The sequence below is a fragment of the Scyliorhinus canicula genome, chromosome 11 (genome assembly GCF_902713615.1).
Source record: "Scyliorhinus canicula chromosome 11, sScyCan1.1, whole genome shotgun sequence".
NCBI classification, from domain to species: Eukaryota; Metazoa; Chordata; class Chondrichthyes; order Carcharhiniformes; family Scyliorhinidae; genus Scyliorhinus; species Scyliorhinus canicula.
The window spans coordinates 49,051,912-49,077,949 of record NC_052156.1 but is presented as its reverse complement, the minus strand read 5'-3'; the positions used below and the strand labels follow the sequence as shown (position 1 = coordinate 49,077,949).

General features: G+C 47.1%; 1 protein-coding gene across 1 annotated transcript in view; it reads right to left on the bottom strand.

Moving 5' to 3' along the window:
* synpr (synaptoporin) overlaps window positions 1–26,038 on the bottom strand; it is a 471,385-nt gene that overhangs the window by 117,670 nt on the left and 327,677 nt on the right. Inside the window, exon 3 of the mRNA XM_038810565.1 lies at window positions 19,181–19,305. Coding sequence (XP_038666493.1) covers window positions 19,181–19,305 — 125 coding nt within the window. The remainder of the gene's footprint in view (window positions 1–19,180; window positions 19,306–26,038) is intronic.

Sequence of the window (26,038 nt, the reverse complement as noted above, 5' to 3'; positions counted from 1 at the left end):
ATGCGCCGAGTGAACTCAACCTGAATCTTATACAGTTTAAAGAGGTGCCTAGGGTCCAATGACTCGGAGAGAAGCCAAAAAGGAGAGTAAAGGAGAGAAATTACACTAGACAGACAGCAGGGAGAGGAAGAGAGAGACTTTTCAACTTACTCGATGTAACACCGGAGAAGGCCCACTACTATGCCTGATGAAGGAGCTGCACTTGGAAAGCTGGTACTTCGAAACAAAGAACAAAGAATAAAGAAAAGTACAGCACAGGAACAGGCCCTTCAGCCCTCTACGCCTGCGCCGACCATGCTGCCCATCTAAACTAAAATCTTCTTCACTTCCGGGGTCCGTATACCTCTATTTCCGTCCTATTCATGTATTTGTCAAGATGCCCCTTAAACTATCATCCCTGCTTCAACCACCTCCTCTGGCAGCGAGTTCCAGGCACCAACTACCCTTTGTGTAAAAAACTTGCCTTGTACATCTCCTCTAAACCTTGCCCCTCGCACCTTAAACCTATGACCCCAGTAATTGACCCCTCCACACTGGGAAAAAGTCTCTGACCATCCACTCTGTCTATGCCCCTCATAATTTTGTGGACCTCAATCAGGTCGCCCCTCAACCTCCGTCATTCCAGTGAGAACAAACCACGTTTATTCAACCTCTCCTCATAGCTTATGCCCTCCATACCAGGCAACATCCTGGTAAATCTTCTGCACCCTCTCTAAAGCCTCCACATCCTTCTGGTAGTGTGGCGACCAGAATTAAACACTATACTCCAAGTGTGGCCTGAATAAGGTTCTATACAGCTGCAACATGACTTGCCAATTTTTATATTCAATGCCCCGGCCAATGAAGGCAAGCATGCCGTATGCCTTCTTGACTACCTTCTCCACCTGTGTTGTCCCTTTCAGTGATCTGTGGACCTGTACACCTAGATCTCTCTCACTGTCAATACTCTGGAGGGTTCTACCATTCACTGTATATTCCCTACCTGTATTAGACCTTCCAAAATGCATTACCTCACATTTGTCCGGATTAAACGCCATCTGCCATCTCTCCGCCCAAGTCTCCAAACAATCTAAATCCTGCTCTATCCTCTGACAGTCCTCATCGCTATCCGCAATTCCACCAACCTTTGTGTCATCTGCAAACTTACTAATCAGACCAGTTACATTTTCCTCCAAATCATTTATATATACTATGAACATCAAAAGTCCCAGCACTGATCCCTGCGGAACACCACTAATCACAGCCCTCCAATCAGAAAACCACCCTTCCATTGCTACTCTCTGCTTTCTCTGACCTAGCCAGTTCTGTATCCATCTTGCCAGCTCACCTCTGATCCCGTGTGACTTCATCTTTTGTACCAGTCTGCCATGAGGGACCTTGTCAAAGGCCTTACTGAAGTCCAGATAGACAACATCCACTGCCCTACCTGCATCAATCATCTTTGTGACCTCTTCGAAAAACTCTATCAAGTTAGTGAGACATGACCGCCCCTCAACAAAACTGTGCCGCCTCTCGCTAATACCTCCACTTGCTTCCAATGGGAGTACATCCTGTCTCGAAGAATTCTCTCCAGTAATTTCCCTACCACTGACGTAAGGCTCACCGGCCTGTAGATCCCTGCATTATTCTTGCTACCCTTCTTAAACAAAGGAACATTGGCTATTCTCCAGTCCTCCGGGACATCACCTGAAGACAGCGAGGATCCAAAGATTTCTGTTAAGGCCTCAGCAATTTCCTCTCTTGTCTCCTTCAGTATTCTGGGATAGATCCCATCAGGTCCTGGGGACTTATCCACCTTAATACTTTTTCAAGCCAATGACTTTTCGTGACTCCTTTTAGCCCTCCTGACTCCTTGCTTAAGTACCTTCCTACTTTCCTTATATTCCACACAGGCTTCGTCTGTTCCCAGCCTTCTAGCCCTGACAAATGTCTCCTTTTCTTTTTGACGAGACCTGCAATATCTTTTGTTATCTAAGGTTCCCGAAATTTGCCATATTTATCCTTCTTCCGCACAGAAACATGCCAGTCCTGAATTCCTTTTAACTGACATTTGAAAGCCTTCCACATGTCAGATGTTGATTTAACCTCAAACATCCACCCCCAATCTAGGTTCTTCAGTTCCCGCCTAATATTGTTATAATTAGCCTTCCCCCAATTTAGCACATTCTCCCAAGGTCCACTCTTATCCTTGTCCAGCAGCACTGTAAAACTTACTGAATTGTGGTCACTGTACCCGAAATGCTCCCCTACTAAAACTTCTCCCACCTGGCCAGGCTCATTCCCCAATAACAGGTCCAGTATAGCCCCTTCCCTCGTTGGACTATCTACATATTGTTTTAAGAAGCCCTCCTGGATGCTCCTTACAAATTCTGCCCTGTCTAAGCCCCCAGCACTAAGTGAGTCCCAGTCAATATTGGGGAAGTTAAAGTCTCCCATTACAACAACCCTGTTGCTTTTACTCCTTTCCAAAATCTGTCTACCTATCTGCTCCTCTATCTCCCGCTGGCTGTTGGGAGGCCTGTAGTAAACCCCCAACATTGTGACTGCACCCTTCTTATTTCTGATCTCTACCCATATATCCTCGCTGCCCTCTGAGGTGTCCTCCCGCAGTACAGCTGTGATGCTCTCCCTAACCAATAGTGCAACTCCTCCATCGCTTTCACCTCCCCTTCTATCCGCCTGAAACATCTGAATCCTGAGCTCAGCTGCCAATCCTGTCTTTCCCTCAACGAGGTCTCTGTAATGGCAACAACATCATATTTCCAAGTATTAATCTAAGCTCTAAGTTCATTTGCCTTACCTGTTATACTTCTTGCATTAAAACATTTGTATTTCAGGCCACCAGACCCGCTGTTTTCAGCAACATCTCCCTGTCTGCTCTGCCTCAGAGCCATACTGGCCTGATTCCCTAGTTCTCCCTCAATATTTTCACCTTCTGACCTATTGCTCTGGTGCCCATCCCCCTGCCATACTAGTTTAAACCCTCCCGTGTGACACTAGCAAACCTCGCGGCCAGGATATTTATGCCTCTCCGGTTTAGATGCAACCCGTCCTTCTTATACCGGTCACACCATCCCCAGAACAGTTCCCAGTGGTCCAGATAACTGATACCCTCCTTACTACATCAGCTGTTTAGCCACATGTTTAGCTGCTCTATTTTCCTATTTCTAGCCTCACTGGCATGTGGCACAGGGAGTATTCCCGAAACGGAGAGAAACAGCCAACGCCGGAGTGAAACCCGGAGTGTTTCGCTCTGGCGTCGGAGGCCGCTCCTCGCCCCCTATTCTCTCTCTCTCTCTCTCTCCCCCCCCCCCCCCCCCCCCCCCCCCCCCCGGGGCTAGGAGCGGCGTTGCGCGAATCTCGGGTGCCGGGCCTTGATGCTTGCGTCAAAACGGCGCGCCGATAATGACACGGCCGGCGGCGCCTAAGTGACGTCAGCCCCCATTTTGGGGGGGGGGAGAATCGCGGCGGGTGCCACGGCGGCGTGTCATGATTCACCCGGCCCTCCCGCGATTCTCCCACCCGGCGTGGGGAGCGGAGAATCGCGCCCCCTGTGTTTTAACTTTCTGCCTAGCTCTCTGGACTCCTGCTGCAGGACCTCATCCCTTTTCCTGCCTATGTCGTTAGTACCAATATGTACCACAACCTCTGCCTGTTTGCCCTCCCCCTTCAGGATGCCCGCTACCCGTTCAGAGACATCCTGGACCCTGGCACCAGGGAGGCAACATACCACCCTGGAGTCTCTTTCACACCCACAGAAGCACCTATATATGCCCCTGACTATAGAGTCCCCTATGACTATTGCTCTTCTGCGCTTTGACCCTCCCTGCTGAACATCAGAGCCAGCCGTGGTGCCACTGCTCTGGCTACTGCTGTTTACCCCTGAAAGGTTTTTCCCCCCAACAGTATCCAAAGGGGTATACCTGTTCGAGAGGGGGACAACCACAGGGGATTCCTGCATCGACTACCTGCCCCTTCTAGTGGTCACCCATTTCTCTGCCCACAACTTGGGTGTGACCACATTTATATAACTGCTATCTATGAAGCTTTCCGCCACCTGCATGCTCCTAAGTACATCCAACTGCTGCTCCAAACGAGCCATGCGGTCTGTGAGGAGCTCCAGTTGGGTTACTTTCTGCAGATGTAGCGATCCGGGATGCTGGAAGCCTCCCGGACCTGCTACATCTCACAGTCAGTGCACTGCACCCCCTCCAATTGACATTACGTTAATAAATTAAATTTAAAAATAAATTTAAAAAATAGTTACTGTTGCATATATGTTTCCGAGCACTAGATTTCTACTATAACTGTAAATGCTAAATACAGTGTTCTCCGGTCTCTGGCTTAGATACCCATCTAAATTATGATTAAGTAATTAATTATGTTTAATTAGTTTAACAATGTTTAATTTTTAAATTTAGTGCAGATTCCCTACCAGCCAATCAGGTCATAGCTTTCCTATAATGTCACTTTTCAGGTTTTTTTTCCCCAGCCGGAACACTGAATAAGGTAAGTTTTATCACCGACCTGATTCCCAAGCTGCACTCCGGCTCTTTCTCTACCGCTCCCGGAAATGAAGGCCGCTGGAACCTGAGGGTAAGTTTTATCACCTACCTGATTCCCAAGCTGCACTCCGGCTCTCTCTCTCCCACTCCTGGGACTCCTGTTGGACTTTAACCTGGTGTTGTAAGACTTCTTATTGTGCCCGTCCCACTCCAACGCCGACATCTCCAAATCATCATTACCCCCTGAGTAGTGCATAATTTCCAACGCAGTAGGGGAACTATTTCACGGATCACGGGTTTGATGTGAATCGCACACAGGAAATTGTCATGCAGTGTAAACTGTTAACTGATAATTAGTTATTGTTACTTCTATTTTTACCATAGTTAATTGTCATGATTCTTGGCTGTAGAAATCTTAGGAACAGCAACAAAAATGAATAATATTTCTTGGAATCGCTTCAAGACATTATCAAAAATTGTGCAGGTGGGACCTCCGGTTGCGGCTATGCGGAGCTAAGCTAAGCCGCACGTTCGGCAGCTCCCGCTTTAATAGGACTTGTGGGCTCTTTTAAGTGCCCCAAACGGCGGTGATTCGACGATTCCCGGTGGATAATGGGGTCTGGAGCAAGGCGCCCCGGGATTTATGGTGCGGACTCGAAGTGGGGCGAGGAGAAAAACGGCAGCAGCTCCCCTGGAAAAGCTGGGGAAGGTGGACAAAATGGCGGCCGGTGGAGCCCCTGAGGAGTGGAGGCAGTAGGCTGAGGAGCAACAAGCGGCCCTTCTGTGCTATTTCACGGAGCTGAAAGGGGAGTTGTTGGAATCCCTGAAGGTGACGACGAGTAAGCTGCTGGAGACCCATACAACCAGGGTGCAGCGATACTTGAGTTGCAGCAGCAGGCCTCTGAGCGCGGAGGAGGAGGTTTCGGCCCTCGTGGGGAAGGTGGAGATACACGAGGCACTTCATAAAAAGTGGCAAGATCGGTTCGAGGAGATGGAGCTTCGGTCACAGAGGAAGAACCTGCAGATCCTGGGCCTCGAGGAGGGGCTGGAGGGGTCGGACCTGCCGGCCTATGTGGCCGTGATGTTGAACTTGCTGCTGGGGGCAGGATCCTTCCATCTGCCCCTGGAGCTGGAGGGGGCCCACAGAGTACTGGCCAGGCGGCCTAAGGCGAATGAACCCCCGCGGGTTGTGCTGGTGGGGTTCCATCGGTTCAGTGACCGGGAGTGTGTTCTCCAATGGGCCAAGAAGGTGAGGAGCAGCAAGTGGGAGAATCGGTAGTGCGTATCTACCAGGACTGGAGTGCGGAGGTGGCCAAGCGGAGAGCCGGGTTTAACTGGACGAAGGCGGGTGCTCCATGGAAAGCAGGTGACGTTCAGCATGTTGCCGCCTGCGCGCCTGTGGGTCACCTACAAGGACCGGCATCACTACTTTGAGTCCCCGGAGGAAGCGTGGGCCTTTGTGCAGGCTGAAAAGCTGGACTTGAACTAGAGATTGGGGGCTGTGGAGTTCTTCTATTTCTGTATCATTGTTTATGCTGTAGCGGGTTATTCTGTTTGTTTCTGTTTATTCTCTGGCTTTCGGACGATGTGGGTTATGGTTTTGTGTTCTAAGGGGGGTACTGGGGTTTGTGGTTGATCTGTGTCTTCGTTTGTACGGAGTTGGTGGTTGGGTTGGGACTGCAGTTTGGGAGCTGCGTTGGTGGGGTGGGGCAGTGTGAAAGCGCGGGTTTTCTCTGGTTTCCCACGCTGCAGGACGAGGGGGTGGAGCTGGTGGCGAGGGGCGTGGTTATTAGACCGGGTTTCCCGCGCTGAAGCGGTGCCAGGAGCTGATGCAGGGGAGGAGGGGGACCTCATATCGGGAGGGGTCGGAGTTAGAGCGGGAGCTGCGGGGTCAGCAGAAGTCAGCTGGCTCACGGGAGTACTATGAGGGAGCGTCGCGGCTAGGAGGGGTCCTAGCCTGGGGGGGGATACCGGGTTGCTGCTGGATGGCCAGGGAGGAGTTGGTGCAGGTCGGGGGGGTCGGGGTGAGGTTCTATCACCGTGGGAAACGGGGCCGAATGGGTGTGGCCAGGTGCGAGCAAGTCGATGGGCTATGGCTAGTCGATGGGGGAGGGGGGCGGGGTGCCCCCTGATCCGGCTGATTACGTGGAATGTGAGGGGGTTTTGAATGGGCCGGTTAAGCGGGGCCCAGGTGTTTCCGCATCTGAAGGGGCTGAAGGAGGACGTGGCCATGATCCCGGAGACCCACCTGAAGGTGGCGGACCAGGTCCGTCTGAGGAAGGGGTGGGTGGAGCAGGTTTTCCACTCAGGGCTCGACTCGAAGAACCGGGGGGGTGGCGATCCTGGTGGGGAAGAGGGGTGGCGTTTGAGGCGTCTGAGGTTGTGGCGCTAGTGGCGGCAGATATGTGATGGTGAGCGGTAAGCTGCAGGGGAGAGGGTGGTGTTGGTTCATGTGTACGCCCCAAATTGGGATGATGCTGGTTTCATGAGGAGTATGTTGGGCCGCATTCCTGGCCTGGAGGTGGGGGGCTTGATCATGGGGGGGGGACCTTCAATACGGTGCTGGGATCCCCTACTGGATCGTTCTAGTTCCTGGACAGGCAGGAGGCCGGCGGCGGCCAAGGTGTTGAGGGGGTTTATGGATCAGATGGGAGGAGTGGCTCCCTGGAGGTTCGGGAGGCGAGGGCTCGGGAAGTACTCTTTTTTCTCCCACGTGCACAGGGTTTATTCCCGCATTGATTTCTTTGTTTTGAGTAGGGGACTGGGTCCCCGAGGGTGGAGGAGGCGAGTATTCGGCTATGCGATTTTCGGACCATGCTCCGCATTGGGTGGATCTGGAGATTGGGGGAGGCGCGGGACCAGCCGCCCGCTTTGGCATCTGGACTGTGGGGTTGTTGGCTGATGAGGAGGTGTGTAGGAGGGTTCGGGGATGTATCGAGAGGTACCTCGAGGTCAAGTGACACTGGGGAGGGTCCAGGTGGGGATGGTGTGGGAGGCTCTGAAGGCAGTGATTAGGGTTGAGCTGATCTCCATCCGAGCCCATAGGGAGAGGGGGGAGAGGAGGGAGAGGGAGAGACTGGTGGAGGAGCTGTTGAGTATGGATAGGAGGTATGCGGAGGCCCCGGAGGAGGGATTGCTGGGGGAGTGGCGTAGCTTGCAAGCCAAGTTTGATTTATGACCACCAGAAAGGCGGAGGACACAGTGGAGGAAGGCGCAGGGAGCGGTCTATGAGTATGGAGAGAAGGCGAGCAGGATACTGGCGCACCAGCTGCGTACGCGGACGCGGCTAGGAGATTGTGGAGTGAAGGATAGGATGGGAATGTGGTGCGGGCAGGGGGCAGAGGTCAATGAGGTCTTTAGGGACTTCTATAGGGAACTGTACCGGTCGGAGCCGCGGCGGTGGGAGGGGGAATGGAGGAGTTTTTTGGACAGGCTCTGATTTCCAAGGGTTGCAGGAGGAGCAGGTGGAGGGACTGGGGGGCGCCGATCGAGTGTGGAGGAGCTGGTCAGTGGGATTGGCCAACTACAGTCGGGGAAGGCGCCGGGACTGGATGGGTTCCCGGTTGAATTTTATAAGAAATATGCGGACCTGCTGGGCCCCTGTTGGTTAGGACCTTCAACGAGGCTGGGAGGGGGTGTTCTGCCCCCGACGATGTCTCGGGCGCTAATCTCCCTGATCCTGAAGCGTGATAAAGACCCCTTGCAGTGCGGATCATACAGGCCGATTTCACTGCTGAATGTAGACACTAAGTTGCTGGCGAAGATCGTGGCCACTAGAATAGAGGACTGGGTGCCGGGGGTGGTACATGAAGATCAGACGGGTTTTGTGAAGGGGAGGCAGCTGAACACTAATGTGCGAAGGTGTTAAATGTGATAATGATACCGGCAGCAGAAGGAGAGGTGGAGATGTGGTGGCATTGGATGCGGAGAAGGCCTTTGGACAGGGTTGAGTGGGGGTACTTGTGGGAGGCGTTGGAGAGGTTCGGGTTTGGGGTGGGGTTTATTAAATGAGTGAGGTTGCTGTATGAGGCCCCGATGGCGAGTGTAGCGACAAATGGGAGGAGGTCCGAGTACTTCAGGCTCCACCGTGGGATGAGGCAGGGGTGCCCCCTGTCCCCCTTGCTTTTTGCAATGGCAATAGAGCTTCTTGCCATGGCTCTCAGGGAGTCGAGGAAGTGGAGGGGTTTTGTGCGAGGTGGGGAGGAGCACCGAGTGTCGCTGTATGCGGACGACTTGCTGTTGTATGTAGCAGACCCAGTGGGGGGAATGCCGGAGGTGATGGAGATTCTTGCCTGAGTTCAGGAGTTTCTCAGGATATGATTGACCTGGGCAAGAGTGAGCTGTTGTCGTACACCGGGAGATCAGGAGGAGGGGATTGGTAGGCTCCCGCTAAAGAGGGCGTGATGAGTTTTAGATACCTGGGGGTTCAGGTGGCTGGGGACTCTGCACAAGCTCAATTTTACTAGGTTGGTGGAGCAGTATGGAGGAGAATTAAAAGGTGGGCACATGCTGCCGTTGTCGTTGGTGGGTAGAGTACAGTAGTTAAAATGACGGTGCTCCCGAGCTTTTTTGGTTTTTGTTCAGTGCCTCCCCATTTTCGTTCCGAGGGCCTTTTTAGGAGGGTGAACAGCAGCATTCTGGGATTGGTTGGCGCACGGGACTCCGAGGGAAAGGAGGTCTTTTTGGAGCGGGGCAGGGATCGAGGGGGGTGTGCGCTGCCAACCTCTCTGGGTCCTATGGGCGGCTCACGTCTCAATGGTACGTAAGTGGGTAATGGAGGGGGAGGGGGCAGCATGGAAACGGATGGCGAGATTGGCGTCCTTGGAGGCACGAGCCTGAGGCACTGGTAACGGCGCCGCTACCGCTCCCTCCAACGTTGGAGGTACACTACGAGCCCAGTGGTGGCGGCTGCCCTCAAATTTGGGGGCAGGCGTGGAGGCGACATAGGGGGGAAGTGGGGGGCTCGGTGGAGGCCACCGCTGCGAGGGAACCACCGGTTTGTCCCAGGGAACATGGATGGCGGGTTCCTGGTGTGGCACAGGGCGGGCATTAGGAAGCTGGGAGACCTGTTTATCGACGGGAGGTTCGCGAGCTTGGTGAACTGATGAGAAGTTTGAGCTCCCCCTGGGGAATATGTTCAGGTACCTTCAGGTCAAGGCGTTTGCTAGGCGACAGGTGAGGGGCTCCCTTGCTGCCCCCGCGGGGGGTAAGGGATAGGGTGCTTCAGGGGTGTGGGTCGGGATGGGAAGGTGTCTGACATCTACCATGGTAATGCAGGAGGTGGGGGAGGCAATCGGTAGAGGAGCTGAAGGATAAGTGGGAGTGGAGCTGGGGGAGCAGATTGAGGACGGGGACATGGGCGGAAGCCCTGGAGAGGGTGAACTCCTCCTCTTCATGTGCGAGGCTTAGTCTCATCCAGTTTCAAGGTGCTGCACGGGCCCACATGTCCGGATCTAGGATGAGTAGGTTCTTTGGGGGCGAAGACAGGTGTGTCAGGTGTCGGGGGAGTCCAGCGAACAATGCCCATATGTTCTGGGCATCGCCTGGCACGGGAGGAGTTCTGGAAGGGGGTGGCGAGGATGGTGTCGAGGGTGTGGGATCCAGGGTCAAAGCCAGGCTGGGACTCGCGATATTTGGGGTTGGGGTGGACGCGGGAGGTGCAGGAGGCGAAAGAGGCCGACTGTCTTGGCCTTTGCGTCCCTAGTAGCCCGGCGGAGATCTTGCTGCAGTGAAAGATGCGAGACCTCCAAGCGTGGAGACCTGGATTAATGACAATGGCGGGATTCATTCAGCTTATTGTCATTTATTTGTTGTTTGTTGGGGTTGGGGGGGTGGGGGTGGTTGTTATATGCGTTGTTACGGGTGCCGGGGGGTGTTTATTACTATTATTGTTATTGTTATTATTGTTTGGTTGATATATATTTTTCAACAAATTCCAATAAAAATTATTTAAAAAAAAAAAATTATTTCTTGGAATCGTTTATTTTAGGCCATACAATTGCTGTCAGCTAGCAGTAGCAGAAGAAAGCACTTATCTAATATAATGTGACAATCCTTAGAATATGATGATTATTACAAATATTTAAGTGTAAAAAATTGCATATTTTTTAATATTTTAGTTATAAAACAATGTGAGGTGACAAATAGACAAGGCAGGTATATTCTTTTCTTAAGAAAAGAGAATGAAAAGTGTTTTTATGGACAATTTAATGATTGTCAATCAAACTCACAGCTGTGGTCAATTTCACAAACCCCCCCTCGACACAAATGGTAAAAACTAGTCAATTACTGGTCTTTTATTTTTATCTGGGACATTATCTGGGCAGCACGGTAGCATAGTGGTTAGCACTGTGGCTTCACCAAGCCAGGGTCCCAGGTTCGAATGCCTGCTAGGTCACTGTCTGTGCGAGTCTGCACGCTTCTTCCCCATGTCTGCGTGGGTTTCCTCGGGTGCTCCCGTTTCCTCCCACAGTCCAAAGACGTGCAAGTTAGGGGATTGGCCATGATAAAATTGCGCTTAGTGTCCAAAAACGTTTAGGAGGGCTTATTGGGTTTAGGGGATGGGGTTGAAGGAGGTACTTAAGTGGGTTGAGCAGACTCGATGGGGCCGAATGGCTCCTTCTGCACTGTATGCTCATATGTTCTATTACCATCTCTTTTATTTATTAACAAAAAGTTATGTTCACTTCACAATTAGGAGCATTTTCTGTTTAATATTTAGAAATATCAGAGACTGATTAGATCAGGAAGAATTCCGAAATGGAAGATGCGAGTTGAATGAACCACGCATTAGAATCTACTGCTGAAGCCTTCTTTCATGCCATTCTTATCTCCAGACTCAATTACTCCAATAATCTTTGCCTGCCTCCCATCTTCCCACCCTCTGTAAACTTGGGTTCATCCATCTTCTGTCCTTATCCCAACTTGAACCAAGTCCTGTTCTCCCTTTAACAAGCACCTCGCGATTACCAAAGATTCAGATTTAAAATTCTCATCCATCTGCAAACTCCTCCAGCCATACAACTGCCCAGGAGCTCTGCGCTCCACCAATTCTGGCATCTCGTGCATTCTCCACTTTCCTTCCACACACCATGGCAGCCGTACAGTCAGCTGCCTGGGCCTGAAGCTCTGGAACGTCCTTCCTAACCTTGCTTGCCTCTCACTCCTCCATTAAGACACTCCGTAAAACCTCTCCTTTTGACCAAGCATCTGATAACACTTCTGCAAAGCGCCTGCGCAATTTTACTGCACTAAAGCCGCTTTACATATGCAAATGTTGTTATTGTTGTATTGAGAAAGAAAATAATAAAAAAAGGAAAACAAAGAAACCCTTACCGACACACCAGAATTCAGATGTGTTTAATTTCTGACAATTCCCATCCTTCAACCAACAGTTAAATTGAAAAATACAGCTGTTTGTTTGCAATGTAGGGCATTTACTGTATGAATAATCTGTGTGAATTATAACCAACATGCAAATACCCTGTAGAAATGAAAAAAATACAGATGATTTAAGACAATGCTTGCACTCTGTTGATCTACATGCACAATATTGCAAATTAATTCACAGCGAAAACTATTCTTATGAGCAATATTAGGGAATAGCAGTTGTCATAGTAACATCTGTGACTATCATTTCCTTTTGCAGGAGGCAGAGCCAACATGAATTTCTAATTAAGTTCTGATAGATATGTATATATAAGCATCTATTAAAAATATGGATGATTTAATTAAGGCAATTATTAGATTATTTTAAAAAGTAGATTTTAGAACATGTGATAAGACATATGTAGATAATATGTTTTATATGATGTGTTTTTCAATATTACAAGAGGTTTGAAAGCAAAAGCCTTTCATTTCGATAGAATGAAACTGATTTTAACTTAATTGCCAAAATCAGCGTAAAGGCCTCATAACTGATCGCAGTGGTGAACGGCCCACTGCCACTTTCTCAAGGGTCAATTGCTGCGTGGCTGAAGTAATTGCCTATTTCAAGTGTTAGACCCCTTTTAACATACAGATTTTAAGACTTGGCGTGCTGTCCTCAATAGTCATTTAAGACTAGAACTGTGTGGAGTGTGCAGAATGCATTTCGCAAGTAGTTTTACTAGTGATCGAGCTGAGGAGGCAAATTTTAAATTATTTTTGCAGATTTAGGAGAGTGCCACTCTTCCAGATGCCACCAAAATAATCTGGGACTCTGCCACTCTGCTTCCCCTTTCTCTGTGACTGTGATCCCTCCCAGGTCTTACTTAAACCTAACCCGACAGCCTTCCAGTGACTTATACAGTGTGCCTGAATGAAGACCATAGATAAACATGACGTAGCAGTATAAGCAGGAATTGAAGCATAGAGTTCATTACTTTGAGAATCTGGATCAGGTTAGCTCATAAAGATAGTCAGAATTTCCTTATATACGGCTAATAACTTGTAAATTTATGTTTGTAATCATCGCATAAATTCCACACACGTACTTGGTGCAATCAACGAATTGTTAAGTTAGAATTTTATAATTAGTGTGACACAATGATTTAATTAATTGATTTTGACCATTATTTAAATAAAATATAATTGAACGTTTAGAATGCGTTGGCCATTAAAAGCTGCATTGAACGGCAATAAATTAGAATCATTATAGCACAGAAGGAAACTGTTCAGCCCATCAAGTCCATTGTGGCTCTCTGTAGAGCAGTCAAGTCAGTCCCGATATTCTGCTCTTTCCCTGTGGCCTCCGAGTTGATTTTCCCCAAGTACCCATCCAACTTCCTTTCCGCTGTAAGGCTGTGATGCCTGGTCATCACCACTAGCTGCGTACACATTCCCCCAGCATCTCTTGCCCCTAATGTTAAGTCAGTGTTCCCTACTCATTGTATGACCAGCTAACAGGGTCCATTTTTCCTTCTTTACCCAAACCTGTCATAGCCTCGTACGGTTCTTTCACATTTCTACTCCTTTTCTCCAAGGAGAACAACTTTTCCAAGCTAAACTTGTAGCTAAAATTTACCCATTCCTGGGACTATTCTAGTAAATCTCCTCTGCACCCTCTTAAGGACCCTCACATCTGTCCTAAAATGCGGTGACTGAATTTGGATGCAATACTCCAGGTGTGACCTAACCATAGTTTTATACAGCAATTCAGCATGACCTCCAGAGATCCATAGAATTACGACAGAGCAGAAGGAGGCCATTTGGCCCATCGGGTCTGCACCGACCCTCTGAAAGAGCACCTTACCTTGGCAAAATCCTTATCCCCATAACCCCATCTAAACTGCATATCCTTGGACAATTTTAGAATGGCTAATCCACTTGATTTGCACATCTTTTGATTTGATTTTGATTTGATTTGATTTATTGTCGCATGTACTGAAGTACAGTGAAAAGTATTTTTCTGCGGCCGAGGGAACATACACAATATGTACGTAGTAGATAAAAAGAATAATCAACAGAGTACATTGACAAATGGTACATTGACACACAGTGATTGCTTACAGTGTGGAACAAGGGGCCAAACAAAGCAAAAACACGAGCAAGAGCAGCACAGGGCTTTGTGAATAGTATTCTTACAGGGAACAGATCAGTCCGAATGGGGAGTCCTTGAGGAGTCTTGTAGCTGTGGAGAAGAAGCTGTTCCTAAGTCTGGATGTGCGGGTCTTCAGACTTCTGTACCTTCTGCCTGATGGAAGGGTCTGGAAAAAGGCAATGCCTAGGTGGGAGGGGTCTCTGATAATGCTGTCTGCCTTCCTGAGACAGCGGGAGGTGTATACAGAATCAATGGGAGGGTGGCAAGCTTGTGTGATGCGTTGGGCTGAGTTCACCACACCCTGCAGTTTCTTGCGATCTTGGACCGAGCAGTTGCCATACCAAGTTCCGTGCAGCCGGATAGGATGCTCTCTAGTCGATGCAGACATGCCGAATTTCTTTAGCTTCCGTAGGAAGTAGAGACGTTGTTGGGCTTTCTTGACTGTTGCATCAACGTGTGTGGATCAGAGCAGACTGTTGGTGATGATGACACCCAGGAACCTAAAGCTATCGACCATCTTCACTTCGGAGCCATTGATGCAGACGGGAGTGTGTGTCGTGCTGCGCTTCCTGAAGTAGATGTTCAGTTCCTCGGTCTTTCCGACCACGCTTTTCCCTGCTTTTGTATTCAGTACCTTTGTTTAAATATGTCCTGCCGCCTTCAAAGATCTATGCAAATGAACCCCAGGTCCCTCTGTTTCTGCACACTCTTTAGAGCGGTCCCATTTATTCCACATTGTCTCTCTTTATCTCTTCTGCCAAAATACATCACCTCACATATCTCCTTTGAATTCCATCTCCCACATTTTGCTGGTCCATTCTTCTATCCTATCTATGTCCTGTTGCAATCAACACCTTCAGTGTTTGCCAAACAGCCAAGGTTGGTATCATTGGCAATTTTTTATAAGTTCACTCTGTATTCTATTATCCAGGTCATTTACTTATATCAAAAAAGTACAGTAAGAAGTCTTACAACAGCAGGTTAAAGTCCAACAGGTTTGTTTCAAATCATTAGCTTTCGGGGCACTGTTCCTTCCTCAGGTGCGGATTCACCTGAGGAAGGAGCAGCTCTCCGAAAGCTAGTGATTTGAAACAAACCTGTTGGACTTTAACCTGGTGTTGTAAGACTTCTTACTGTGCTCACCCCAGTCCAACGCCGGCATCTCCACATCATCAAAAAAAGCAGTGATCCTAGCACTGGCACTGGGAACATCATTGCCTACCATCCTCCAGGTTGAAAAACAACCATTTACCACAAATCATTGTTTTCTGTCCTGGAAACAATTTAAAAAAAATCCTACTTTGACTACATAATGGAAATTTATAAAACAAATCTGACTTATTCATTACACTTCTGTTATTGGACAGTTGTATACATTTGCATCATTTTGAAAAAATAAAGTGTACATTTTCATTTTCACTGCCACAGCGTAAATTCAGATTGCAGGGAATCAGTCCAGTTGTGCAACAAACAGATGATCTCCTCTGCAACTTACCAGAGTGGTGATGAACTCTGTGTAATTGGTCCTAGTTCGGATTGGAGTACAGGGGCTGAGTTCTCCTGTTAGCAAGGTTAGTGGTGAAATGTTAATACTTTATATAAATCTACCAATAGCATTTTCAGTCCATCGCACCAGCATCTTCTCACGCTGCTGAATGCATCACACCCCTATTACTCACTCAGCAACACTGCCTGGCACACAGGACTCTCACTAACACCCAGATGTTTCACCTTCCCCTCAAACGCTCCCTGCAGGGACAACCAGCAGCACAAGAACTGCTTGGGCCCAATGCTACCAGCAGGTAAAGTGGGCGGCAGTACAATTCACATGCTGCCTACATCCAACTGGGGTGGGCAGGCCGCAAATTACAACCCTTGCCCATTAAAGTCGATATGCACCGGTTTTTTAGTCCATGATGCACACCCAGTAATCCCACTTATTTTAATTATTTCACCACGGATTAAGGACTGTCCAGAGGAGAGGCAGAGGACTGGCATGTTTCCATTTCATCAGCTCATGGAAGAGAGGCCACTGTGAATCATTGGATCGGTTGTGACAGGTAGTTGCAAACAACATCACCAAGAATATCCATGCCAGCGGTATGTTACTGCTTTACACCTTCTCAAATCCCATTTCATTCTCATTCCGCTAGTTGCCATGAAGTGCCAACTACACATGATACGACCATGGATCTCTTGTTTTCTACAAGGCCCTACTTCCTTCACTCCAACCCTCCCATACTGCCTTTATCCTTTCAGATACCCAAGCCTGTCACCTAGCTGGCCGATAATGGGTGTGAGCAGATGACTCATGAAGAAGCATTGTCACTTTAATTGAAACTCACAAGTGTCAGCTAAGATATTGACACTGTGAATATTTTACTGGGTAGCAAAGAAGTGGGACCAACATGTAGTGAGTCACCAGGAACGAATGTGTTGTAGCCAAGCCATGGAGAGGGAGAGCACGTTGGCAGCTTCCCAGAGAGCAAGGTTGCAAATTGTTGCAGAGAACTTTGATAGGGTGTTAAATAGGAGAATACGAAAGGGCTTGGCTGATAAAGATGCATGATGCACTGGCAGACCTGCCAAAGAGCAAGTCATCAACAGCCATGGACCATGGAAGATTCCAGCACAATCTGGGCACAAGGTTTTGCGCAGAGTTGCAGCCCATCCTTTCCAGCATAGGAGCGGTGGCCAACTCCATGACAACAATTGTAGACAAAGCTGTGATGCAGCAGTCAGTGACTGGTCTCTCAGGTTCTATAGTAGCACAGGCAGAAGCTAGCCGACATCTTAGTGCTGCAGTAGAAGCTCAACAGAGGTCATGAAGTCCATGCTTGATGCCATGCTGGCATCATGGCACAGATACCAGTGCTCAAATGACATGGAGGCCCTCTCAACAGTCCAGTAAACTGAGCACCATCAGATTACTAAGACTGCAGGATGACATCAGAATGACATCTCAGGATGACCACCATTTGTGCTCCTTTGACATAGGGCGGGATTTACCGGCCACCCCCACCAACGGGTTCTACCTATCCCCCCATTGTCAATGAGAATTCCTGTTGACAGCACCCCTCATCGCCAGGAAACCCATGCGCCAGCGTGGGACCCGGAATTTCCTGCCGGCATGAACAGCCGATATATCCCACCTTTTCACTCCACTTGTACCCTTACAGTGTTCACCAGGCACCGAGATTGCTGCCACCCAGGTGAGGTGGTGCAATCCAAGCTGGGTTCCAAGGGTAGAGCTTCCCGAGTGTATCCTGCAAGGCCATCCATAGTTTTGTCTACTGAAACAGCCTTCCAACAGCCAAACTGCAGGTGAATATACCAGGATCAATCCAACACTTCCAGAAAGCCTTTGACAAGGTGCCACACAAAAGGTTGCTGCATAAGATAAAGATGCATGGCATTAAGGGTAAAGTAGTAGCATGGATAGAGGATTGGTTAATTAATAGAAAGCAAAGAGTTGGGATAAATGGGTGTTTCTCTGGTTGGCAATCAGTAGCTAGTGGTGTCCCTCAGGGATCCGGTGTTGGGCCCACAATTGTTCACAATTTACATAGATGATTGGAGTTGGGGACCAAGTGCAATGTGTCCAGTTTGCAGATGACACTAAGATGAGTGGTAAAGCGAAAAGTGCAGAGGATACTGGAAGTCTGCAGAGGGATTTGGATAGGTTAAGTGAATGGCTCGGGTCTGGCAGATGGAATACAATGTTGACAAATGTGAGGTTATCCATTTTGGTAGGAATAACAGCAAACGGGATTATTATTTAAATGATAAAATATTAAAGCATGCCGCTGTTCAGAGAGACTTGGGTGTGCTAGTGCATGAGTCACAGAAGGTTGGTTACAAGTGCAACAGGTGATTAAGAAGGCAAATGGAATTTTGTCCTTCATTGCCAGAGGGATGGAGTTTAAGACTAGGGAGGTTATGCTGCAATTGTATAAGGTGTTAGTGCGGCCACACCTGGAGTATTGTGTTCAGTTTTGGTCTCCCTTACTTGAGAAAGGACGTACTGGCGCTGGAGGGTGTGCAGAGGAGATTCACTAGGTTAATCCCAGAGCTGAAGGGGTTGGATTATGAGGAGAGGTTGAGTAGACTGGGACTGTACTCGTTGGAATTTAGAAGGATGAGGGGGGGATCTTATAGAAACATTTAAATATGAAGGGAATAGATAGGATAGATGCGGGCAGGTTGTTTCCACTGGCGCGGTGACAGCAGAACTAGGGGGCATAGCCTCAAAATAAGGGGAAGTAGATTTAGGACTGAGTTTAGGAGGAACTTCTTCACCCAAAGGGTTGTGAATCTATGGAATTCCTTGCCCAGTGAAGCAGTGAGGCTCCTTCATTACATGTTTTTAAGGTAAAGATAGATAGTTTTTTGAAGAATAAGGGATTAAGGGTTATGGTGTTCGGGCCGGAAAGTGGAGCTGAGTCCACAAAAGATCAGCCATGATCTAATTGAATGGCGGAGCTGGCTCGAGGGGCCAGATGGCCTACTCCTGCTCCTAGTTCTTATGTTCTAACACACTTTAACAGTTTCGATTCCTATGATTTCAGTCCTTGGGTAAGCTTTCTTGTCTTATTATGGTCAACAAGAAGTGTGCACTGCTACAGTCCTGGGTGCTGAGTTTATTATCATCTTCTCCAGTAGGTTTGCCTTAACAGGTTGCTTAATGAATGAGATACATCAAATATAAATTTTTTAAAAAATCATTCATGGGATGTGGGCATCGCTGGCTGGGCCAACATTTATTGCCCATCCTGAGTGGAGTGCATTTACGAATCAACCACATTGTTGTGGGTCCCATGTAGGCCAGACCAGGTAAGAATGGCAGATTTCCTTCCCTGAAGGACATGAATGAACCAGATGGGGTTTTTATGACAATCAACAATGGTTCCACGGTTATCATTAGACTTTTAATACCAGATTTTTATTGAATTCAAATTTCACCAAATATACACACATAAAAGCGACTATTGGACAGAATAACTAATTAACTTATTAAGGAGGTAACCCATGCAAATTCTGAAACAGAATGAATTTACAGTGTAGAACTTCACACAGATCTCTGACAGCCTGTTTCTGAACTCATAAATGAAGGATTAAGGATTATGGTATACACAGGATGAATTGAAAAGCATACCTGAAAGGATAAGAGAATCCTATCTCAATGTTCAGGTTACTTTCTGACTTGTTCGCACAGTCCACACTGACTTTCAGTGCTCCAGAGTAACCACCACATGTTGCAAATGCAAAGATTGCAAAAATCTGTCGAGGAAAATAAATTTTTGATTTAGACATGAGTTGGTATTTTAAACTTAAATGTCTCGCAGTAAAATACTCTTTTCCACTGATAAGGTTGATATGAACAATCTAAGTTGTAAATATTACATTTGTAACATGGCCCATTTGGAAAATATTTGGATGTTGGTACAGTGATCGGAATAGATTGCACTGTGTACTTATGGAAACGACTGGTGCTCCTGGACTTATATGTGTCTGAGGCTCAGGAGTGAAGAAGCAATCAGCATATTAGCTTCTTAGCAAATCATTTTAAAAATGTAGCTTCTTTCTCGGAATGAAATACTTAAGAGGACACCACAGTTACAATATACATTAGTCAAAGGTTTAGTCTGTAAAGTGTTTCTTTCATCCCCTACCAAAGTCCTAATGGGAATCACCAAGTACATATATTAGCTCTCAAGTGCCAGTGCGGAGTACATCAAAATGAATCCAGAATTGGATGTGCATGGAAACAAATAAATAGCAATTCAAAATACACTCTGATTCCACTGTATGCTCAAGTACACTTAAATGAAGGGCAACATCATTCGTCGTTCATTTTCTTCCATCTCTATTTTCAGAAATCATTTGCCATGTTATGTTCATTGACCAAGCTATAGATTGTAATAATTTACATGCAGTGCTGACCAGTGCCTCAAAAGACAGGAGGCTGTCAAAGAAGTGCAGTGTTATGGAAAACACAAACTGAAAACTAAATGCAAACTATGTGATCTGCAGTCTTCTTGAAATTTTGAAACATTTAAGAAACATTAACTTATGGCGGACTGAATGGATACAAAGAACAAAGACAATTACAGCACAGGAATAGGCCCTTTGGCCCTCCCAGTCTGCGCCGATCCAGATCCTTTATCTAAACCTGTCTCCTATTTTCCCTCTGTTCCCGCCCATTCATATACCTGTCTAGATGCCTCTTAAATGATACGTTAGAATAATAATTAAGATTGGGTGAAAACAGGCTTTTATCACTTCTCTCTACTTGGGCTTGTAATATTTAGGGCTGTAACAAACCTGCCATTTCCTATAATCACAAGTTTGAGATATTTTGTACAAACAATCAACGATTCTGCTTTAATCCTGATATTAAGCACATGGGATGCCTATCAGTTCAATTGAAAAGGCAGAATAGCTTCATATTGTCCAGGACCGTCGAGTTCAAGTCAACATGAGGGACACGATTCAGCGTGTTTGCCCGTGTTTGGCCGGGTTGTTTCTCATTGGCTGCAGTGCCGAGATTCACCAGCACTTTGCTGGTTTTTGGGGCCTCTGGGAGCTTCTCATCGCCAAGGCCACACTTTAGTCAATTTCAGCTCGCCAGCAAGCATGGCCCCTCACAGATCAGATGCCATTTTGAACTGCAGCCCTGATTTTTAAACCCCCCCCCCAGGCCCTCCCCACTTTATCACAATCCCCCTTCAACCCCCACCTTGTTGAGGCCCCTGGAAGCCCCTCTGATCCACCCCCACCTCCAATGGGCAAGGCCCCCGGGCTCTCCCCTGGCAGTGCTAACCTGTACCTGGGCATCCTGGTACTGCCAGACTGGCACCCTGGCATTGCCCCAAAACCCTGGGAGTTCCACAGTGCCAAGGTGTCAGTCTGGAAATGCTAAGGTGGCCAGATGCCAGGGGGAGTGCCAGGGTTCCACCCTGCCCTGACCCCGACCACCCAGGGGGCTTTATAGCAATAATTGCAATAGAAAAGCCATCACTGAACTGCATAATATATGTGAATGTTACAGATAGCTGTCAACCACAAAGGTGTTTTTCTCAGAGTTAAAGTGCTTGACATGTAAATCAGATATCAAAAGCAACTGAATTCCACATGAACATCCGGAGCCTACTGAACTTGAATTCATCAATGATATGATTTGGTATCCAGTGGGGAGAAACCCCTTTCATCTGGGTGTTGAAGTTACTGACTTTCTCTATTCCCCATTGCTGTTCACCTACTAGTCTCCATGTGCCATTGTGTCATTTACGTCACAGAAGGACGCCACTTGGTCCATCAAGTCCATGCCAAGCCATCATCAGAGATTCAGTTTCAGCGCCTGTTCGGGTACACTGAGGACGAATTTAGAATATCCAAATTAACCTTATAGCACGTCTTTCGGGACTTGTGGGAGGAAACCGGAGTACCCAGAGGAAACCCACGCAGACACGGGGAGAATGTGCAGACTCCGCACAGACAGTGACCCAAGCCGGAATCAAACCTGGGACCCTGGCGCTGTGAAGCGATAGTGCTAACCACGATGCTACGTTCTGCTTTGATGGTGGGTATTCAGTGATGGTAATGTTGTTGAATGTCATGGGGAGATGGCTAGATTAACTCATGTTGGAGATGGTCATTGCCTCGCACTTGTGCATTGCAAATGTTGTCCACATCTTGCTGTATGCAGGCGTGGACTGCTTCAGTATCAGAGGTGTTGCGATTGGTACTGAATAATGTGCAATCATCAGTGAACATTCCTTCTCTGACCTTATAATGAAAGGAAGGTTATTGATGAACCAGTTGAGGATGGTTGGGCCATTAGCAATTTATGTGGTGATATCCAGGGGCTGAGAACGATTGGTCTCCAACAACCACAGCCAGTTCCTTGTGTTAGGTATAACTCCAACCAGTGGAGAAATTTTCCCTTGCTTCCCATTAACTTCAATCTTGCTCAGGTTCCTTAATGCAACACTTGGACAAATGCTGATGTGAAGGGCAGTCACTCGCACCTGACCTCTGGAATTCAGCTCCTTTATCCATGTTTGAATGAAGGCTGTAATGAATTCTTGAGCTGAATGGCACCAGCAGAATGCAAACTGAGCAATTGTTCCTGTTCTCCATCAGATGCCAATATTGCAGCTATAATTGTGCTCCTTTAAAAGTCTTTGAGGAAGCTTTGAAAATTAAACTGCTTCATTTTTTGGGCAACATACACCAATAGGTGCATTTAAAAATGTTTTGAATTAATTTTTTTCTAGGAAGTTTCTAATATACCCCAATCTAACTAGAAAATGGTTTTGTATATTTTTAAGGGTCAGTTCCAGTGAGTTAACTTGAGGTTATTCACAGCCAATGGATTGACGCTGTGACTAAAAATGCTTAATTTTGACTTCCGGTGGGGACATGAAAATTTTAAAAATCGCTTATTGTCACAAGTAGGCTTCAATGAAATTACTGTGAAAAGCCCCTAGTCGCCACATTCCGGCGCCTGTTCAGGGAGGCTGGTACGGAATTGAACCGTGCTGCTGGCCTGCCATGGTCTGCTTTAAAAGCCAGCTATTTAGCCCTGTGCTAAACCAGCTTCAAGGTGGATGTCGCAAGGTGGGTGGCTCCTGCTAGAGTTTCTGGTATTTGGTCCTTTATGCCCAGTTTTTTGGGGGATTTTGTTGAATGATTAGGCGTTTGAAGATCTGAGCAGGTTCTGGAATGTTGAAGGCTCTGAAGAAGAATCAGGGAGGAAGAGACGAGTGAAAGTCCATCGGCGAGTGTAGTTGTGAGTCTAACTGGATGAAAGATGGCGGGTGTTAGTTCGTCGGGAGGGGCCGCTCCCATTGCAGTGGAAAAGCTGACTGAAGTGATGGCGGCGGAGTGCGAGAGGCTGTTCCAGGCACTGACATTCATCAGAAAGAGATGATGACCTCGCTCAATGAGTGGGTAAATGAGACTCTTGCCCTGATAAAGGTGGCTTTGACTAAGACGTCGAAGGAGGTGCAGAAGTAAGGAGAGGTGTTGAAGGGGGTGGAAGAGGCATTGTCGCAGCACAGTGACCTGTTCACCACGATGGGTGAGGAGCTGTGCAGGGTCGTGGAGAGCAGTAAAGGACTGAGAGCCAAGTTGGAGGATCTTGGGAACAGGTGACAAAGGCAGAATTTGAGGTTCGTGGGACTGCCTGAAGGGGTGCAGGGCCGAGGGCTAACAGTGTAATTTGCAGAGATGTTTGGGAAGTTGATGGGAAGGAGGAGAACCTCTCCCTTTACGGGTTGGACAGGGTCCATCTGTCCTGCCGGCTGAAGCCAAAGGTGAATGAACCACCGAGGGCTGTGACAGTCTACTTACACAGCTACCAAGAGAAGAAGGTCTTGAGATTGGTGAAGCAGAATAGAGAGGTGAAGTGGGAAGGTGTTAATATTTGAATATACTAAGGTCTTACGGCGGAGCTGACGAGAAGGCGGGCGGCATTTGGTCAGGTGACGATGGCATTGTATAGTAGCAACAAGAGGTTTGGAATGGTATACCCAGTAAAGCTGAGGGTGACTCACAACTCAAAGGACTTTTATTTTGAGATGGCAGAGGAGGCAGAGGCATTCGTGAAGGTTGAAGGACTGGGACAGTGATGAGTTTCGACTTTGATGATGTTGACCAAGACTTTTTTCATTTTTATTTATGTATCTCCGCTCTCGTTTTTCTTGTTATTTGGGAGTTGTTGTTTATTTTTGGTGTGGTAGTGGGGTAGGGAGGGTTTGGGGGTTGGTAGGGATTGGCTGGGATTTTGTGTGTTTTTTTCTGTTGTGTTTGTGGGATTATGGGGTGGGGAGTTTGGAGGGTGTGGGCATAGGCTTTCGCCTCGTTGATTGCTCTGTTCTGTAGTGGTGGAGGTCAGCCCCCCTCCCCCCCCCCCCCCCCATGCCTCGGGGTGACTGGGATATCTAATGGAATTCTTACATCTTGAGAAGGTGAAATTTGCCCTAAGGGAGGCAAATGAGGGGTTCCACAAGAAATGGCGTTTGTTTATTTTGCATTTCAGAGAGTTAGTTACCGTCAACTGTTGGGGGGGGGGATTGTGGGGGCAGAGGCTGGGGGGTGGGAGGGGAAAGGATTTATTGTATTTGGGGTGCAATGTTCTGTTTTGTAAAATGTTAGAATACTAAAAATTTTTATAAAAATACTTTTAAAAATGCTTACATTTTGGGACAAGCCCATTTTCAGTCACAATCGCCAAAATGTTCCAAATTCACACTCTAAAATATATCAAGAAATATTTTTGAAGCAATTTTATTTTTCAAAAATTACATTTTAATGTATTGACATGTTGCACTAGTACTTAGAAGATTTTGCATTACTTTCAAACTAACACAATTCTGGGCACATGAGTCAGAATCACCAATCGTGCTCAAAGTGAAAAATGTACCCCACTGAAGCATTATTTTCTTCTCTTTGGATTCCATCCATCTTGAGAAAAAAGAACATACTGGCACTGGAGGGTGTGCAGAGGAGATTCACTCTCCTCTTTAATCCCAGAGTTGAGGGGATTGGATTACGAGGAGAGGTTGAGTAGACTGCAACTGTACTCGTTGGAACTTAGAAGAATGCGGGGTGTCTTGTAGAAACATATAAAATTATGAAGGGAATAGATAGGATAGATGCGGGCAGGTTGCTTCCACTGGTGGGCGAAAGCAGAACTAGGGGGAATAGCCTCAAAATAAGGGGAAGTAGATTTAAGTCTGAGTTTAGGAGAAACTTCTTCACCCAAAGAGTTGTGAATCTATGGAATTCCTTGCCCAGTGAAGCAGTTGAGGCTCCTTTATTAAATGTATTTAAGATAAAGATAGATTTTTTTTGAAGAATAAAGGGATTAAGGGTTATGGTGTTCGGGCCGGAAAATGGAGCTTAGTCCACGAAAGATCAGCCATAATCTCATTGAATGGCGGAGCAGGCTCGAGGGGCCAAATGGCCTACTCCTGCTCTTAGTTCTTCGTCTTTTCAATCTGGCAGACGATTGAGGCCCTATCCTTGGACTAACAGTTAGTCTTTTTCTAATGGACAGAATGAGTAAGGATGAGAAAACATTTGGTTTTGCCCACATTACAGGCACAGCCAACAGAGTAGGGATTATGCTTATGTTACAATGGACTAAAGTCCAGCCCAATGATTCTGAGGGCCAAGAGAACTCCAGATGTGCTGAATGAAGCTCCGAGCAAGAGGTTTCAGAGAATAATTATTCTGAGAGTTTGCAAAAAGAAAAAGCTCAGAAATGTCTTCCATAAATGTATTACAAAGTGATTATACCTGTCACCTTTGACAACATAATTTGCCATAATATGATCCTTCCCTATGCTATTGAATCGCTCATGTATAGATACAGTGGGCTACATTTTCTACCTATTAACTATGAATGGATGACAATTTGTTGCCATTGATCTAAACATAATTGGAAAACCATCTTTAAAAACGCCTCGATCATTAAATCAAAATGTTCGCATTATCGTATCAATGGAAGAATTGATCAATTTTAGTTTGGAATTACTTATAAAATATTTCCTTATTGTAACCTCATTTTTTAATGTTGTAAAACTTTTACAGTAGCAATAGCTTTACACTTCTTTTGCTATTCATGTTAACTATTTGCTTTTCATCCCTGAAGCATTAGTTGTCTCATGATGCTTTTAAAAATTGCTTCAATTATACCTTTACTTATTCATTGCTCCCACCTTGATTTCTTTCAACAATCGTAGCAGCTTTCACTTTTCATCAAAAGGATTTCACCATTAACATACAGATATCAGGGAAATAGATGTTGACCCACAAAGGGAGAGGTGAGGATTACATGATGGCTGTCTAAATTAGGTCCTTTTCTGTGCTTGCCATCAATATGACTTCTGTAAGGCACATGATTTGACGATACCCGCAGCGCCGAGAAAGAACCCGCTATCCAACAGGACTCTGTTTCATTTTGAGTATTCAATGGGAATGCTGGCCGAGGCTAAACTTAGTC